This window comes from Erythrolamprus reginae, chromosome 1 (assembly GCF_031021105.1).
Source record: "Erythrolamprus reginae isolate rEryReg1 chromosome 1, rEryReg1.hap1, whole genome shotgun sequence".
Taxonomy (NCBI): domain Eukaryota; kingdom Metazoa; phylum Chordata; class Lepidosauria; order Squamata; family Dipsadidae; genus Erythrolamprus; species Erythrolamprus reginae.
Window position 1 is genome coordinate 373813945 of NC_091950.1, and position 16820 is coordinate 373830764.

The 16820-nt window shown below is 43.7% G+C and overlaps 1 protein-coding gene across 1 annotated transcript; it reads left to right on the top strand.

Moving 5' to 3' along the window:
- Nucleotides 1–238: 238 nt before the first annotated feature.
- LOC139161843 (transmembrane protein 121-like) lies at nt 239–16256 on the top strand. The gene is made up of 3 exons (XM_070741479.1): nt 239–1589; nt 3732–3826; nt 14615–16256. The coding sequence occupies exons 2-3, from the start codon at nt 3819–3821 to the stop codon at nt 15561–15563; spliced, it is 957 nt and encodes a 318-aa protein (XP_070597580.1). The 5' UTR covers nt 239–1589; nt 3732–3818; the 3' UTR covers nt 15564–16256.
- Nucleotides 16257–16820: the final 564 nt, after the last annotated feature.

A 16820-nucleotide genomic window follows, 5' to 3' on the forward strand; every position in this document is an offset into this window, starting at 1 on the left:
TTCACCTGCTTGTGTATGATTGGTGTGTGTGTGTGTGTGTCAGTGTGTGTCCCTGCCTGCGCATGAGGAAGGACAATTACACAATTACTAAAGATATATTCCTCTCAAAAATTAGCAGCACATCCTTTGATTATTTGCGTATTTTCTGGCTTTCGCTGGCGAAGCATTTACACAGGAGGAGAATATGGGATGCGAAGCAGTTTCCGGGATGAGGATAAAAAGGAGCAAGAGCGCACCGGGGCGGACGTAACATTTATACATAGATGGCTGCCTTCGTCTGGAATTAAAACATCTGGAATTTAACAAAACAGGATGTTTGGCACAACGGAAAGGGCCGGTAAATCCCTCGGGACCGTCCCAGCGTAGCCTCCCCCCCCCCGTAAGACTCCCCAATAAGAACAACCGCTCCATTATCCCCTCAGCTCTTTTCCTGCCTCCGTCCGTCTCGCTCTCTGGAGGGAGCGGCCATGCTGCCAACCTGCCGCCTGACTAACTCACTTTAATTCACCGCTTCGCTCAAGCTCGGCACAGAGGCGCGCTTGGTCTCTCTCTCTCTCAGCGGCGCTGCCCGGCTTCGCCGAGCCGGGCGCTTGCCAGACTGCAGAAGCCGCCACCGCCGCCGCACGCTGCCCAGTCAGGGAGCTCCCGCCCCCAACCGCAGCTCGGGTGGCTTGGACCGACCCCGAGGTCGGGGGAGGGGAGGCAACGGCTTCCCGCTCGCCATCCGAGGCGGCCCAAAAAAAAAGGCAGAGCGGGGCGAAGGCCGGTGTCAAACTCCCGCTTTTCCTCTCAGGCACCTCGAGGACTTTTGCGCGCGCGGGTGCGTGCGTGCGTATGTGGTTTTGTGTGTGTGTGTCGCTTTTGCACACTTCTCACTTCCGCCCCCCCTCTCGCCCTAACGTACCGCGCTCGTGGGTTGAGAGAGGGACTACAAAACCCGTGAGCCACCGCCACCGCCGCACAGAACCGCTCTTGACCTTCGCTTCCCCGCGGGAAGGAGAGAGGCGGCTTGCGCGGGTCGCCTCACGGCGGGGAATGGTGCTGCCCGGGCTTCGGGCCAACGGCTGCTCGTCGCCTACGCCGGAGGGGAGGCGTTCGCGGGGAGAAAGAGGCGAGGCGAGGGCGCCTTCCCGGCACCGGTTTACAACAGTATCGCCAAAAGAGCCGGAAGGGAGCCCCCCGGAGCGGCGGGAAGCAAACCGGCGGGCGGGAACCTCGAAGAGCGCGGAGGCGGCGCGGAGGGAGAAATTCGGGTCCGACCGTGGCCATTAACACGCCGGGGGTCCCTTGCAACAAGAGCCCGGCCTGAGCAGCTCCTGGCGTGGAAGGCAGGGCGGGCGGCGGTGCGGTTGCTTCTCCAGGACTGGGAGCTTGTTAACCAGGCTGAAATCCACGCGCAGAACTTGCTGAGCATTCATTGGCTGCGAAGGGCGGGCCTCGCTCTGCCGGGGGATCTTGCTCTCGCTCTAACTCAGTTGGTCGACTGACTGGATCGCTTCGAGATCCCTCCGTCTTTTCGCCACTAAACCGAACCATCCCTTTTGAGAACCGGAGGAAAAAGTCCCGGGGCTTTCGAAGACCAGCACTAGGTAATATTGTACGACTGCTACTATGGATGATTGTTGTTGTTATTATTATAATTATAATTATTATTATTGTCGTCTAAAACCATCATCCTTCATTAAACGAGCTTTGGTTTTGGTTTTTTGCTCTTGGATTTCTTTGGAAAGCGGCCAAAGAAGAAATTGATGCTGCAGTGAACGGGTGGCTTGGATTTGAATATGTGATGGGAGGAAAGTGTGAATAGAATAGAATAGAATACAATTCTTTATTGGCCAAGTGTGATTGGACACACAAGCAATTTGCCTTTTGTGCATATGCTCTCAGTGTACATAAAAGAAAAAGATACATTTGTCAAGAATCATGTGGTACAATACTTAATGATTGTCATAGAAAACCGGTCGTTTGCACATGAATCTTTAGGATCCTGGGCAAATGTACTGCCTTACCGAAAACTTAAGCACTCTTCTGAATGTTGGCAATCATTGAGATGTAGTTGTATGTCCCAGAGGTGGAGAAAATATGGTTGTATGCATGTGCAGATTCCAAGGAGGGACAAAATTATCCTGAGATTGCCAACACTCTCCTGTGAATACTGACAATCAGTATTATTATTCACTAGAGACTATATTCAATGAAATGTTTATGATCTAACTGTAATTGATGAGGAACGTTGCCAACATTGATTTAATAGACATCAACTCTGGGCGGGAAGAAGGATCCGGATGAGGCTAAATTGCCTTTTTCCTTCCCTACCCCAGATTGATTCTGCCATCTAGTCTACATCTCTCTGGGATAAAATATGAAGGCATGGAAAAACCAGGCACAGACTTTCTATATCGTGACCTGTTATTCCTGGATAGCATTAATTATAACATTTCTGTATAGATAGGCATCTCTCACACATGCAAACTCAATAGGGTAAATGTGGTGTGCTGGCAAAGATAGATTGTATAAAGCACTTTTCTCAAACGGTGCTTTTCAGATGCGCTACGCTATCAGTTCCATTGGTGGTAGCCAGGAAGCCCCTTGTGAAAAAAATGCAGCAATCCTATTCTTTTTGCACATGACCCAAAAACCAGCCAGCCTGCTTAACTTTATTCTCTGCTGCAGATAGACAGATAACAATTTCTATGCCATGTGCAGATCTGAGGCTGATACACCCCTTTTTCTGATACTCTTTTCACAAGTGCTCCACCCAGCCTCCGAAATCTCAAGTTAGGATTGAAGAACAAAAAGGGATCCATGCTTAGCAGATAGACCAGACAGCCATAATTCATAGGAAGAGTCAGCTGCACCTCAACAAATGACAGGAATGAATTCTGATAAATAGAAAACAGAGGAGTTTTCATGTGTGTGTATGTGTGTGTGTGTGTGATTGTGCACATGCTGCTGTCCATTGAAAGAAGAAGCAAGATCTACATTTTTAAAAAATGGACTACAGTACTTGTCCTTTGCTCTCAACATTGCCTTTTTGCTTGGACTCAATTAAAAAAGCTCTAACATTAAGTCTTTCAACTGCACCTCAGCTTAAGACACAAAAATGAAGAAGAAAAAGATGAGTTCCCTACTTTGTTTAGAGTATTATTGACACGAATCAGGATAGGCATTATTGTAATCTTTTTAGTGCATCTCATTCTGTGGCTGAAGTTTTGGCATCCAGTATTTAGGGGCTTGCAAGGACTCGTGAGTGGAACTCCTTTCTACTCTGTTGGACAGAAGGTAGACCGGCAGTCTGCATGGAAATTCTGGGCAGGCATCAAGTGAGAGAAAGCTGATAAATCTTGATTAGTTTGGAGGAATTATAAGACAGGCAGCTAAAGAAGGGAGTAGTACATTGCCTTAAGGCATACCATGTGAAGCGTCCCTGTTTCCTGCTAGACTAATATATGTGTACAGATTTATTTTATTTATATCCTGCTTTTCTGCCCACAGGGCAATCAAGGCAGCTAACAATACAAAACATAACTAGATGTTAAAAATGTCATTGAAACAATTATAACCGGTATGAAAGCTAACTTCGATAACAAAAGCATAGCTGAAGAAAAAAGACTTACTTCCTTTGTCTCAAGAGCCCTACCAATCATGATTTCACATTGATAACATTTATATCAGTTCCGTCATGATGTGTATGATGTGTATGAAATCACTTTTCGCCTTGTCCCCCCTAGGTGTCCATGGATGTGAGCCATATAGAAGAAATTCTTCTCCTATATGCCCAACAAACAGACCTCAGGAAGTAAGACCCTCTGCGACTGATGCCCAGGCAAGTTCATTTTGAAATGTGGGATTGCGCAGAAGATAAAATCCTAAACTGTTGATGGACTTTTAAAAATGAATACTTTGTACTCTGCCAGGGAAAAACTGACAGCTTTTTTTTAATGCTTAGTGTATTGCTTGGTAGAAGTTGAACTCATTGCATGGATTGGCCCTTGATCAAGTGTGTCATTCACATGGGAAGGTGGAAATTTGGCTCCAAATACTGATCCCTGCAGTGATGTGATAATGTTCAGCCCAGCTTCTGAGTAATTTTCTGCTCTGCAATTGTGTTCATTTAACCCTAATTTAGAAATCCAGACAGAATCGTTTGTAGATTGAGCTTCATAATTTGAGTTTTTGTGGACTCAACCAGTTATGGTTCATTAATAAATTGTGGTAAAGCAAACTATGGTTATGTATGCTGGGCGATAGTAGCCGAAAGAAGACTTTTTGATAAAAATGTAGGAAAGAAATACTTAAAAATAGAAAAAACCCTACTTACTAGCTGCACATTTCTTAATGCTGTTGCTGTAATAAATTAGAAACTAGTTTAATAAATCTAGAAACTAGATTTACCATCAGATGGACTATATGAAAGCCTATATTTGAGCCTACATGTAGGAAAGAAATGCTTAAAAATAGAAAAATATTTACTTACTGGTTACATGTTTCATAAAGATGCTGTTTTAATAAATTAGAAACTAGTTCAATAAATCCAGTATCTAGCTGAACCATCAAATGGACTATATGAAGCTGCTTATATTCAGCAGTTTCAAAGTTACCCGTGACAAGAAAGAAGTGCTGGCAATTTGGGATTAATATTTTTACAGTGGCTGTTGTACATTCACATTCCACACATTCTTATTTCCATGCAGTATATTATGTATTTATTTGTTTATCAAATTTATATGTGTTCCTATCTCACAAAAATGACTTTGAGTGGTGTGTAATAAGCATGAGTTTGCAATCCCAGTGTATTAATCTAATTATATGGATTTGCCCCATAGATATAGAAACCTCATTTTACGTGAAAAAAAGTGGTATCGCCTTTACCAAATGATGACACTATAGCTTGGACCCATCTTTCTTTGTTGGATGCTTAATTTTCTCTTGGCTCTGATCTTTGGATTCCAGACAGTCTGACATTAGATTTAAGACACCTATAAAAATTATGTCCCATTATGTTTGATCAAAAGTGTTCATCCTATTTAAGAACTACCCGAAGAGCTTCTGGAATTCTGGACTAATGCCTTAGACCCATCTTTTTTAACCCGGCCTCTTTTCCATCTTGGCATAAATTATGGCTTAAATTTTAATTAAAGTCTTTCAGTTCTAAATTGCATGATTTCTTCTGCCTCTTCCTTCTAAATCAAAGGAAGTCAGTTTAAAGAGGGAAAAAAAGCAGAAGTCTTGCTTTGTTGCTTATAATGTACCTCATTGTGCTGAACCCTATGTTGAAATAGCCAAAGGACAGGACTTACTTTCTAGGCCAGTGATGGCTAACCTTTTTGTTGCCCCATGCCGAAAGGGTGCACTCTGCACATGCACACATGGCTTCCCACACACGCATGCACAAAACCCCGTGATCCCATGCTCCATGCATGTGTGCATATCTCCCACATACGCCCCCGTGCATGCACAGCAGAGACCCGAAAACCAGCTGGCTGGCGGGAGGCGCGTGTGCATGTGTGGTGGAGCTGAGCTGGGGCGATGGCTCATGTGCCCGCAGAGAGGGCTCTGTGTGCCACCTGTGGCACCTGTGCCATACGTTCACAATTCTAGGCCAAAAGAGAGCATCCTTCCAGAGCCTGGATTTTGTGACTTTCAACTGGCTTTCCCTTCTTCTTTGCCTTTGCTGTGTAACCTAGCTCTGCGTTTGTGTGTACGTACATGTGTAATCATACATTTTTCGTGTTTCTTTTGCTTGTTCGTTTCTGAATAAATGATTCTCTTTCACATAGTCCTGACTTCATAAACCTGTCCTAGATACTCAACTATTAGAGCAGACTAGGGAGCAGTGGGGTCTGCCAAAGAGGTTCAAGCAAAGGGCAAAAGGGCGGCTAAAACTTTGTGAAGCACCAAACCTCCCCCCCCCCCACTTTTTGCGGGAAGCTTTGGAGAACCCCACCACCCTGGATAATACGAGCAATATTTAGCCTCCAATTCAAGTTCCAACCCATCTTAACCTGTTTCTAAATAAATGGGAAAATGTTAGTCTACATTTCTCTGTTACTACTAATTAACCCAAGCTTGTCTCTGAGCAAGAGAAGTGTATTAGTTCAACTGCATAAGGTCAAGGCCTGCAATAATACTTTACTACTTCCTACTTAATGTTGTGGTACAGTATTATCTAACAAGTTGCTCTTAAAAACCAGTTACACATGAAAGAAGCATAAATTCTTGTTTTTACTTGCAGCTTCTGGCAACTTTCTCCATGGATTTATATAAACAGCAGCGAGGATTAATCATAGGAAAGATCAGTGGACAGACTAGGAAAATAAAATTTATATTCCTATTTGCATGTATTTTTCCTGCACAGAAACCTGGAAGAAAAAAACCCACATTGTAAGCCAGTCTTTTTTCACTGGCTTATCTGACATTTTTCTCCCCAGTCAGGCTTCCTAGCAGTTTCAATCTTGGTTTTGTTTTTACTATGTGCTGTCTTCTGTCATTGTCTGTAGTCTTAGCTGCGTCTTTTCTTCTTCTTCCCTCCTCCTTCTTTTTGGTAGTTCTCGCAGCTTCCCACATCTGCAGTTTTGAATCCCACGAGCATTGTTCTAAAGTGCAACACTGAGCAATTCCTCAATTCTGCCTTCAAAGACCGTAACCCAATTGCTAACTATGAGTCCTGAGAGCTGGCAATACTTAGTAATCAATAGGCACAGCCTATATAAGTATTCTCAGGCATAAAGTTCCTTATTTCCCATGTGATGTCCCCAACCATATATAACTCCCTAATCGTGTATAAATTGTACTCCGTGAGACTGACTTTTAATCTAAATTATCTAACTATATTGGAGAAATCAGAGGGCATCCTTAAGCAAGGCTTAACATATCACACTAAACATGCCTAACCATCTCTGCAGACTTTGCCTATGTTGGAAATGCAATTCCCAGAATCCCAAGGCAATATGGTCACTTTTGAGAATTTTCTCCCAACATTTGTCAAAGGTAGTGCTAGCTGAGTTCCTGATGTAAATCATAGGAACCCATAATTAGCTGGGTTTGTATATCGCACTGAGCTATAAAGATAATCATTCCATTCTCAAAACATTCCAATCCAAAACTAACCAAACAGAACATATCAACAATGTTTATTTTGCCTTTGTTCTTCGTCTAAATGATTTAAATTTGTTCTGGTTTTGAAAGTTATGTACATATCTATTAGAAGCTCAGAATATCTGCTTTTTATAAGATAAAAGAAAGGGTATTCAAATTAAGCATAAATCACTGTATAAATAGAATGCACTAACATTTCCTAGAGCAGTGATGGCAAACCTTTTTTTCCTCGGGTGCCGAAAGAGTGTGCACGCTTACTTGGGGAGGGTGAAAACAGCTTCCCCCGCCTCCTGGAGGCCTTCTGGAGGCTGGAAACGGCCTGTTTCCCAACTTGTGGTGGGCCCAGTAGGCTCGTGTTTCGCCCTTCCCAGGGTAGAAAAGCTTCCCTGAAGCTGCTGGAGGGTAAAAACATCCTCCCCTATCCCACTGGAGGCTCCCTGGAAGCCAAAAACACCCTCCCAGAGCCTCTGTGTGAGCCAAAAATGAGCTGGCTGGCACATACATGCACGTTGGAGCTGAGCTAAGGCAATGGCTTGCGTGCTAGCAGATATGGCTCCGCATGCCCTCTGTGACACCTGTGCCATAGGTTTGCCATCACTATCCTAGAGTAGCTTGGCTTTTGCAAAAGTTCACAAAACAATTCTAATATAATGCATATACTAAAATTGCCTCTCTGTGTGTAAATGTGTAGAGAACAGATACAGCAACCTCAGTTTTTGTTGTTGTATGTCATCCATGTGTAGATGGAGTCAATAAAGTCAAGGTAGTCAATGAAGCACTTACAAAACTTTCCATTGAAAATAAAAAAAAAGATTTATTAAAAGTTCTGAATACTGGTTAGATCACGGGTGTCAAACTCGCTTTGAAGGAGCTGGGGTGGGTGTGGCCTGTTGGCCGCCAGTTTGACACCCCCGGGTTAGACTATTCACTCTTTTTTATCCAGTATTTACTTACTTACCATTCATGTCTTCATATGCTGATAAATGGATTCCAGTAACTATTATTATCCATTCTTTGGCTTTACAAATCTAATTTTATTGTATCACTGAGTCAGTAGAGTAAAAATGTCAATTTAGATTTGTAAGGAAGTGCGTGCAAGGCATATGCTCTAAACCCTAGGTCACCTCACAGTAATGATATGGAGTGATGTTGCTTAAAATGTGATGCTGTCCATCCTAAAAAAACAGCTGTCTAATGGCCAAACAGATCACACCGCAGCCCCAGTCCAACCATCTCTAAATTAGAATGAATGAGCTCTCTTCTTTTCACTGGAGGTGAGCAATGCCTGTTCCCATCTCTAGGGCTGGCTCTGGAGTTCCTCCAAAAGTAATATAATTCTGAAGGTGACAGGATGAAAAAGCTATTAAACAGAGAGGAATAATTTAAGTGTACTGAATTTAATTTAATTCAGCTTAAGTTTAAATAACATTACACTTAAATAGCATTACAATCCATAAGTAGAGTGCAGATTCTTTAAAAAAACAAATAAAAACATTGTTGTTAAGTGATAATAACTTACAATAATTAAAAGAAAAACAAAACTCTAAAAAGCATGTTAGGCATCTTCAATTGCTTTCAAAAACTCCTAGACAAGGGATAGCGGTACTAGACCAGATATGGAAAGCAACATTAGTTCGACCCGAAGATTAAAAGGCTTGTGACCAACTCTAATGGAACAAGGAGGGATTCCATGACTGGGGCATCTTGTCCTGAGCATTTTCATTTGAGTCACCACACTGCAAATTTCCAGCCCATGCAGCAGCCTTAAAAGAAAGCATCTTTCCTAGATCTTAGCCAGCAGATAAATTACATTGTAGGAGCAGGTGGGGTGTGATGGAATGTGGTAGGTTAGATTCCCAGGAGGAAAGGAGTGCCTTCCAGAGGAATAAGTGACAACTCAATCCAGATATATTGAGAGAAAGAGGTTGAAGGCAGCCCCTCCCTAATACAGTAGAACCCCGACTTACGAGACTAATTGGTTCCGGAAGGAGGCTCGTAAGTCAGAACTCTCATATGACGAAACATTGTTTCCCATAGGAAACAATGTAAAGTCAATCCGTGCAACAACAAAAAAACCCGCTGCCGCCGAACGCGGAAGTTAGCGTTCAGAGACAGCTGCGAAGCGGCGCGCGTGTTTTAAAACGTGGCAGCCGGCCTGGGGGGCTCGGGGGCTTCCCCCCGAGCCCCCAGGCCGGCTGTGACGTTTTAAAACACGCGCGCCGCTTTGCAGCTGTCTCCTGAAGCCGAACGCGGAAGTTAGCGTTCTGGCTTCAGGAGACAGCTGCGAAGCGGCGCGCGTGTTTTAAAAGGTTGCAGCCGGCCTGGGGGGCTTGCCAGCACTCCCCCCAAGCCCCCCAGGCCGGCTGCAACCTTTTAAAACACGCGGGATACGAGCGCCAAGGAGCTGTCTCCTGAAGCCGAACGCGGAAGTTAGCTTTCGGCTTCAGGAGACAGCTCCTTGGCGCTCGTATCCCGAATGTGAGCTCGGGAGGCGAACAAAAATGTCGCTCCCCTCCCAGCTCTTATCTCGAGTAGCTCGTAAGTAGAGCTGCTCGTATGTCGAGGTTCCACTGTACACTTTTTGTTAGTTCTCAATTTACAACAGTTTATTTAGTGGCTGCTCAAGATTACAATGGCGCTGAAAAAAGTGGTGACTTATGACCATTTTTCACACCTATAACTTCATGGTCAGGTGATTTACATTCAGATGTTTGACAGCTGACTCATATTTATGACAGTTACAGCATTCCAGAGTCGTGCGATCCCTTTTTGCACACTTCTGACAAGCAAAGTCAATGGGGAAACCAGATTCACCTAACAATTGTGTTTACTAATTTAATAACTGCAGAACTTCACTTAACAACTATGGCAAAAAAAAAAAAGTCATACAATGGAGCAAGTTAAGAAGAGCCAGCGGTGCATCCGGCTTACTGAATCCGACCTGCTGATCTGCAGAGGCTCTGATCCGATCCTCGCTGGCAATGCTGCGGGCAAGAACCAGCCATGCTGATCTTGTTTCATGGCTTCACGGACAGCCCACACCAGCCAGTCCTTGGAGCTCTGGCGCCAATCTCCCTCCCCCCAGGCCCAGGTTGGCAGGGCTAGGGCTGGCAAAAAAAGGGGGCGCGCAAACTAGGGTTTCTGGGTGCGGCCTCCTTGAGGCCATTCCACATGGATGGCAGATGCGTGTGAGGCATGTTCTTCCCCTTGCCCTCTCCACCTCGCCTCCTTATCTTAGGCTGTTGGCACAGGAAGCAGTGAAAAAGCTGCAATGATTGCTTGAGTCAACAGCTTGAGGGGAACCGGCAAAGCAGCTGGTTGGCACTCTGGCACCAGTCCCCTGCCGCGGCCCGAGATTTAGCGGCCTCCTGCAGCCCCCCCCCAAATAATAAGACTTCCCTGATAATAAGGCCATATTCAATTTGAAATTATAGATAAAAGGATAAATTCGGATAATGTAACTGAATTGGGACAACTGATGAGACGGTGGGACAAGGTAAGACGATACATGATGAGCAGAATCCGATACCAAGCTACAAGAAATAAATTGGAATCACTCTATAATATGTAAATAGATATATTGCTCTTGGGTCAAGTGGATTATATAAGAAACACCCCCGATTTGGTGGTGGGGTATGTGCGTGTGTCTGGGTGGTGGGCACATTTCACTATGCACTGTTTTATGTTGTGTGTATATTAAACTTGTTAAAAATTAATAAAAATAATTATTAAAAAAAAAGATAATAAGGCCAAGCCCATATTTTGGGGGTCAAAAGAAAATAAGACCTAGTCTTATTTTCTTTTGACCCCCGAAATATGGGCTTGGCCTTATTAATCTTATTTTCAATGAAACACGGTAATAGAGTGGTTAGTCTGGCAAGATTCTGTCTGTGGGTGTAGAAACAATAAAGAACTCCATTTAAAAGAATCACCATGTGTCATTCTTGGGTTTTGGACCTGGTTTGGTGCCTCTACAGAGTTTGTGCAGCTTAGAGCTTTGTATGGTATTACATAAGTGAATTCTCTGTAATGAGATAGCAAAATGACAACAAGACAAGTGTTCAGAATGTAAGTATTCAGTCTCATCAGCAAAATGGCTTGGGTTGATGTAAGGATAATGGGTCCCCAATTGCTTGTCAACTGTATTGGAAGAACTCAGGACCACCCAAGGTCATAGAAGAGGCTGCAAGCTGAGCTATCTTGTTATGCCCTTGTTTTTAAATTTGCATTGCTGTTCCATGTTTATTTTGATTGAAATATCTGGTCTTCCTCCTTCTCCCCTGTTTTCCAGTTCCTTTTCAGGTGATCATCACGATATTTCCCTCTTTCTGCTGATGTTGCTTTGACAAGAGTGTCTCAAAGCAGCAAAAGCTTTGCAATCCTTTTGAAAATTACTTGGCACAAGCCTGCCTAATTGTTCCAGCTTTGCCAATAGTATATGAAATCAATAAGCATGTGAGTGATAGACACCCAGGAAAAGCAGCTACTGCCTGGGTGGTAATAGGAATATACGTGCTGAACAAACTGTCTTCAAATATATCTCAATTCTGAAGTCATTTAGCTCAGGGACTGGATCTGTGCTTTGTTTAACCACGATTTGTTGATCGAGCTCCAAGTGGTAGGATGTACATATAACAATAGGAAAGAGACAGTTGTGTTTGAACCACAGCATCTGGGTCAATATTGGGCTTCACCCTGATCTGGGTTAACACAATATACTAATCCAAAGCCAAACAAATCACATTATGATTTAACACATTCACGTTCTATATGAACTATAGAACAAAACATTAGGTCATTTTCTTTATGGCTGAATGGCACTATTGGCCACTTTGGTTTATATCAGGAGCTCATTCTTATTGGATTTTGATAATCTCAAATTTTTGCCACTCATATCACTGGAATTCATAGCAATACTTAGACATATACCGTTCTATAGGGCTTTACAGTCCTCCCTGAATGGTTTAAAAATATCAGCATATTGCCCCCAACACTGTGGGTCCTCATTTTATTGACCTTGGAAGGATGGAAGGATGAGTCAAGTTCGAGCCAGGATCCAACTCCTCTTGTGTGAGCAGAGTTAGCCTGTAGTACTGCATTCCAAGTGCTTCAACTACCTCTGAAAAGGATGCAAATGACCAGCTGCCTGGAAAGAATATAAATCCTTCCATTCCCCGCTGTCCTGTCAAAGCTGCGAAATGCATGAGGATGCAAAGAAAGTCCAGTTGCTTCCTAAAAAAGCACCACGACCTGGACAACTGAGAATCTCTACAGACTTAATGCATTCTAATCACTGTGTTACCGCGGTGCAGGAAATTCTTTCCAATAGGCATGTAGCATATCTGGGAATTCTGGGAGACCTAACCCAGCCCTTTTGCGGAGCACTTGGTTAGGAGAGGCTGTTCTTGAGCTTGGTCTAGTTTAAGGCTGTTGGACTTCTTCCTGGCCTTTAATTCATTTTCAATCTCTTTCCAATATTTGGATACAGTGCTCACATACATGATGATAGAAACGTGTGGGATTAATTGGAAGCTGCCACAACTACAGGTTAATTTATGACCATAATTCGGACTAGAAATTTGGTTGATAAGTAACAGAGTTATTCATTTGACTGGTCCTGATTTTACAACCATTTTTACCATGGTCATTACACAAACCCAGCTTCCCCTATTGACTTTCCTGGTTGGAAGCTGGCTGAGAAGGTTGCTAGTTATGACTGCAAGACGCTGCAATCCTTGTAAATGCCAGATGGTTACCAAGAGCCCAAGTTGCAACTACATGGGGATGGTGTGATGGTCTTAACGTTGAGAATGGGTCACAAGTTACTTTTTCTGAGGCAGTCGTAACTTTGAACTATCATTAAATGAGCTGTTGTAAGTTGAGGACTACCTGTAAAGAGGAAACAGACATGTAACCAGGGAGGGCCAAAAGCCAGGGATCTTGTCTACAAGGTCCCTTATAGGAATAAATAAGAAAGAAGCAAATTGTTAAAAGAACAAAGGAAAAAAAATCACCTGATCCAGACAGAGGAAGCTGGGCCTGAACACATGGAAGGGAGTTCCCCTCGGTAATGGGGGACTACCAGTTCGCATGTGTAGAAGGTGGCACTACTGGTTCTAAGAATCGGGTCGAACCGGGAGCAACCCACTGCTGATCCTCATCCATCCCAGCTACTCAATAAAGCAAAAATCCTTGGGGACGAAAAGAGGTCCACAAGCCCACCCACCCCTTGAGAATTTTTTTTGAACGAAACTTGGCAGTTTCCATCCCTCTTAGCTAGTGGCTTGCAGTCTAGTTGAGAAGGACTTTGGGTGAGAATGAATGAGTGTATGTGTGTGTGAGAAAGAGTGAGCATAGCGAGCCAGTAAAGTTTTGTTGTGACTTTAAATTCACCAGGTCTCCTGTAGTCCAAAGAACCTGATTTGCCTTAATGTTCAGTTGAAAGAGATTTGTCCCTAATTATTTCCAAACTGTTGACTGAAGCTGTGGATCTTATCTGCTCCAAGTAGAATCCAAGTAGAAAGCAAGGGGGAGACAACAGTGACCCCCAACCTTTTGGGCACCAGGGACCAGTTCCATGGAAGAAAAGTTTTTCTCGGACTGGAGGGAGCGTGGTTTTATATGCTACCTGCATCCTGTGGATGGGATTTCGCTTGTTTGCACAGACCAGTTGCTAGCATGCCACGAACCAGTGCCAGTCCACAGATATGGGATTGGGGACTTGTAGTTTACAAGATGTGTGTGTCTGACAGGCTGTGAATAAAGGGACCATAAACTGTACCTGTGAGCACATGTAACATAAGAACTTGAATTTTATTCATGATCTGTTCAGCAAGGCACATTTCTGAGGTGACAATAGAATTAACAACTTGTACTGGCATCTTGAGAATTGGAGGTCGTTGATTCTGCAAAACATCTCCATAAAATATAATATCAATTAGGGATCCATCCTTCACTAGAATACATTTTTATTTAAAATCAAATTTGGATCACCATTAATTAAAGGTTTACTGAATAGAGTGATATCTAAGTAAAACTCAAGTTTGGATGGTGGCTATAAAAGGGATCAGATCATTTTCACTGATATCTTGTCCCCATGGGATTCCCAAATAAGCTTGTAATAAATACTTTCTAAGTACTGAAAGCAATGCACTATTATGTTCGTATTTATACACCGAATATACATTTAGTACAGGCATCAAGGTTTGAATTAAAGCCAGTTTCCTTTGCTTGAATGTTATATCTATACAGTTTCTTGGGGAACTACTAAGATATTATAATAGGTGTTATTCAACTAGAGGGGTATTAGATGAAATTCCTTGTGTGTCCAATCACACTTGGCCAATAAAGAATTCTACTCTACTCTACTCTATTCTATTCCATTCTATGAGATACAATTGGTCAACACCCCACACATGCCAAAGCTATAGCACCACAGTACTAACAATGAGCCTAGAGAAGGCCCACGGCCACATAGAAATTCTGTTGGACTAATAATATGTGTTCTTTGTTTCAGAATGGTTCCTCCCCCTCCTATTAACAAGTCCCATGTCTGCCTATCCACTACACTCATCATGAGCAGCATGGTGCTGATGGATGCTTATCTGGTGGAACAGAACCAGGGTTCTAGGAAATTGGCTATTTGCATCATGGTCTCAGTTGGAGACATCTGCTTCCTGGTGGTGCTCAGGTATGTTGCTGTTTGGGTTGGGGCTGAAGTGAGGACCGCTAAGCGAGGCTATGCCATGATCCTTTGGTTCCTGTATGTCTTTGTGCTGGAAATCAAAGTCTACTTCGTTTATCAGAACTATAAGGCCGACAGGAAAAGTTTGGACCTCATAGCCCGCAAAGCATTGACCCTTCTACTGTCGATCTGCATCCCAGCCCTCTACGTGCTCCTGGTGGCTACGGAGCATATGGAGTACGTCAGGACGTTCAAGAAAAAGGAGGATCTTCGCAACCGTCTCTTCTGGGTCATTGTCGACATGCTGGATGTGCTGGACATTCAGGCCAACCTCTGGGAGCCTCAGAAGAAAGGGCTACCCATCTGGGCTGAAGGCCTGATGTTCTTCTATTGCTATATCCTCCTCTTGCTTCTGCCTTGTGTGTCTCTGTGTGAAATCAGCATGCAAGGAATCAGCATTGTGCCGCACCGCATGATGCTCTACCCAATCCTGAGCATGCTTACAATCAACATCACCACCATCTTCATCCGTGGGAGCAACATGTTGTTCTTCCGGGACATTCGTGTCTCTGGTATCTTCATGGGGAAGAACGTGCTGGCCATTGTTCTTAAGGTCTGCATGTTTGTGCAGTACAAGAAACATTTGTATCACACAACAGCAGGGCAGGGCACCACAAACCCACCACATAACATTTCTTCCCAGCCACCGCCTGTCATGCATCTACTGAAGCCCCAGCACCAGATTCCCTGCCCTGAGGAACTGGCCCAGGAAAACACATGACGTGCAGCGCATCCACACGCCACGTGGCAAGGAGCATCTTATGTCTATGATCATTACGATCAAAAAGCAAAGAGGAACCAAATGTATCAGGCCCAACAAGCCAGTGCTGGTCCATCTTGAAAGTTTATCAGTGAGTGCTCCCTCCCCTTCCTTTCTTACACAGATGTACTGCTAAGAGTGGCCTCAATTGAAATAAGGTCATTTCAGGAATGACCCAGAACAAAACCCAGCCCTACTGCCAAGGAGCAAGCTAGCAAGGCGTAGAATCTGATGGGCAGATCTTTGGGAAAGTAGGAGCCACTGAATCAATAATCTGCCAGTGGACAGGAGTCAGCGGCAAGTGATTAATTCCCTCCTGTGCCTTTCCTGCAGTCAATCATCCTGTAATGAAAGCTGTTTGGGCGTATGGCCAACTCTGTTGCATAGAATACATCTGTGAATATGAGGAAAGCATCTTTTCACCTACTGGGCACATACATTCGGAATGTGACCTTCCTTTCTGGGATGGTTGAAAGACTCTGCATCTGTGCCTGCCTGCCTATTTAATTTTCTGGGAGTGGGATGCCCAGGGTTGTAGTGGTTCCAGGGCCACGTTCTCTTTCCTGTGGAAACATGCTGGCTTGTGATCCTTTTCCCATGCTTCTTTTTTCATGGATATTTTTCTCTTTCAATAAAATAAAGACCAAGCTTGAAGGTTTGTCCCATTTCCCTGTGCAGGTGCCTTGCAATATCTTTCAGTGATCAAGTTAGTGTTTCTGCTTCATAATGTCCTGAAGGATAAGAGGATTATGAGTGATTGCAGGAAACCAAGAGGAAGGAAAAACACAAAACACTGCCCACTTGGTTTCTCAGGTCCTGTGCTGTTTAACTCCTCTTAAAACCCACCTAAGGTACAGTTTCAAAGTATACATTGAAAATTGGTTAGGATTGGCATTGAAAATATTTTTCTTACTGGATCATGGAGCTGCAGGTGCAGCTATGCTTGTCAAGCAATATTGTCACCCTGACAGTAATTGTGTAGAGACAGCCCTAGATATGCCAGACAGGAAGAATAAAGAATAAAAATTTCCAGGGCAATCTCCTTTTCCAGATGCAAGAATATTCAGCTTTATTGCATCCGTGGGGAGGTGGTGGACAGGCATTCTCATTTTTGCACTGTATCGGGCTCCAGCAGAATTTTATTTACAGGGCAAAGTCTCTAAACATTTAGGGTTTTATAGATTAACTATAACAAAAATCCACAATTGGCCTCTTTCT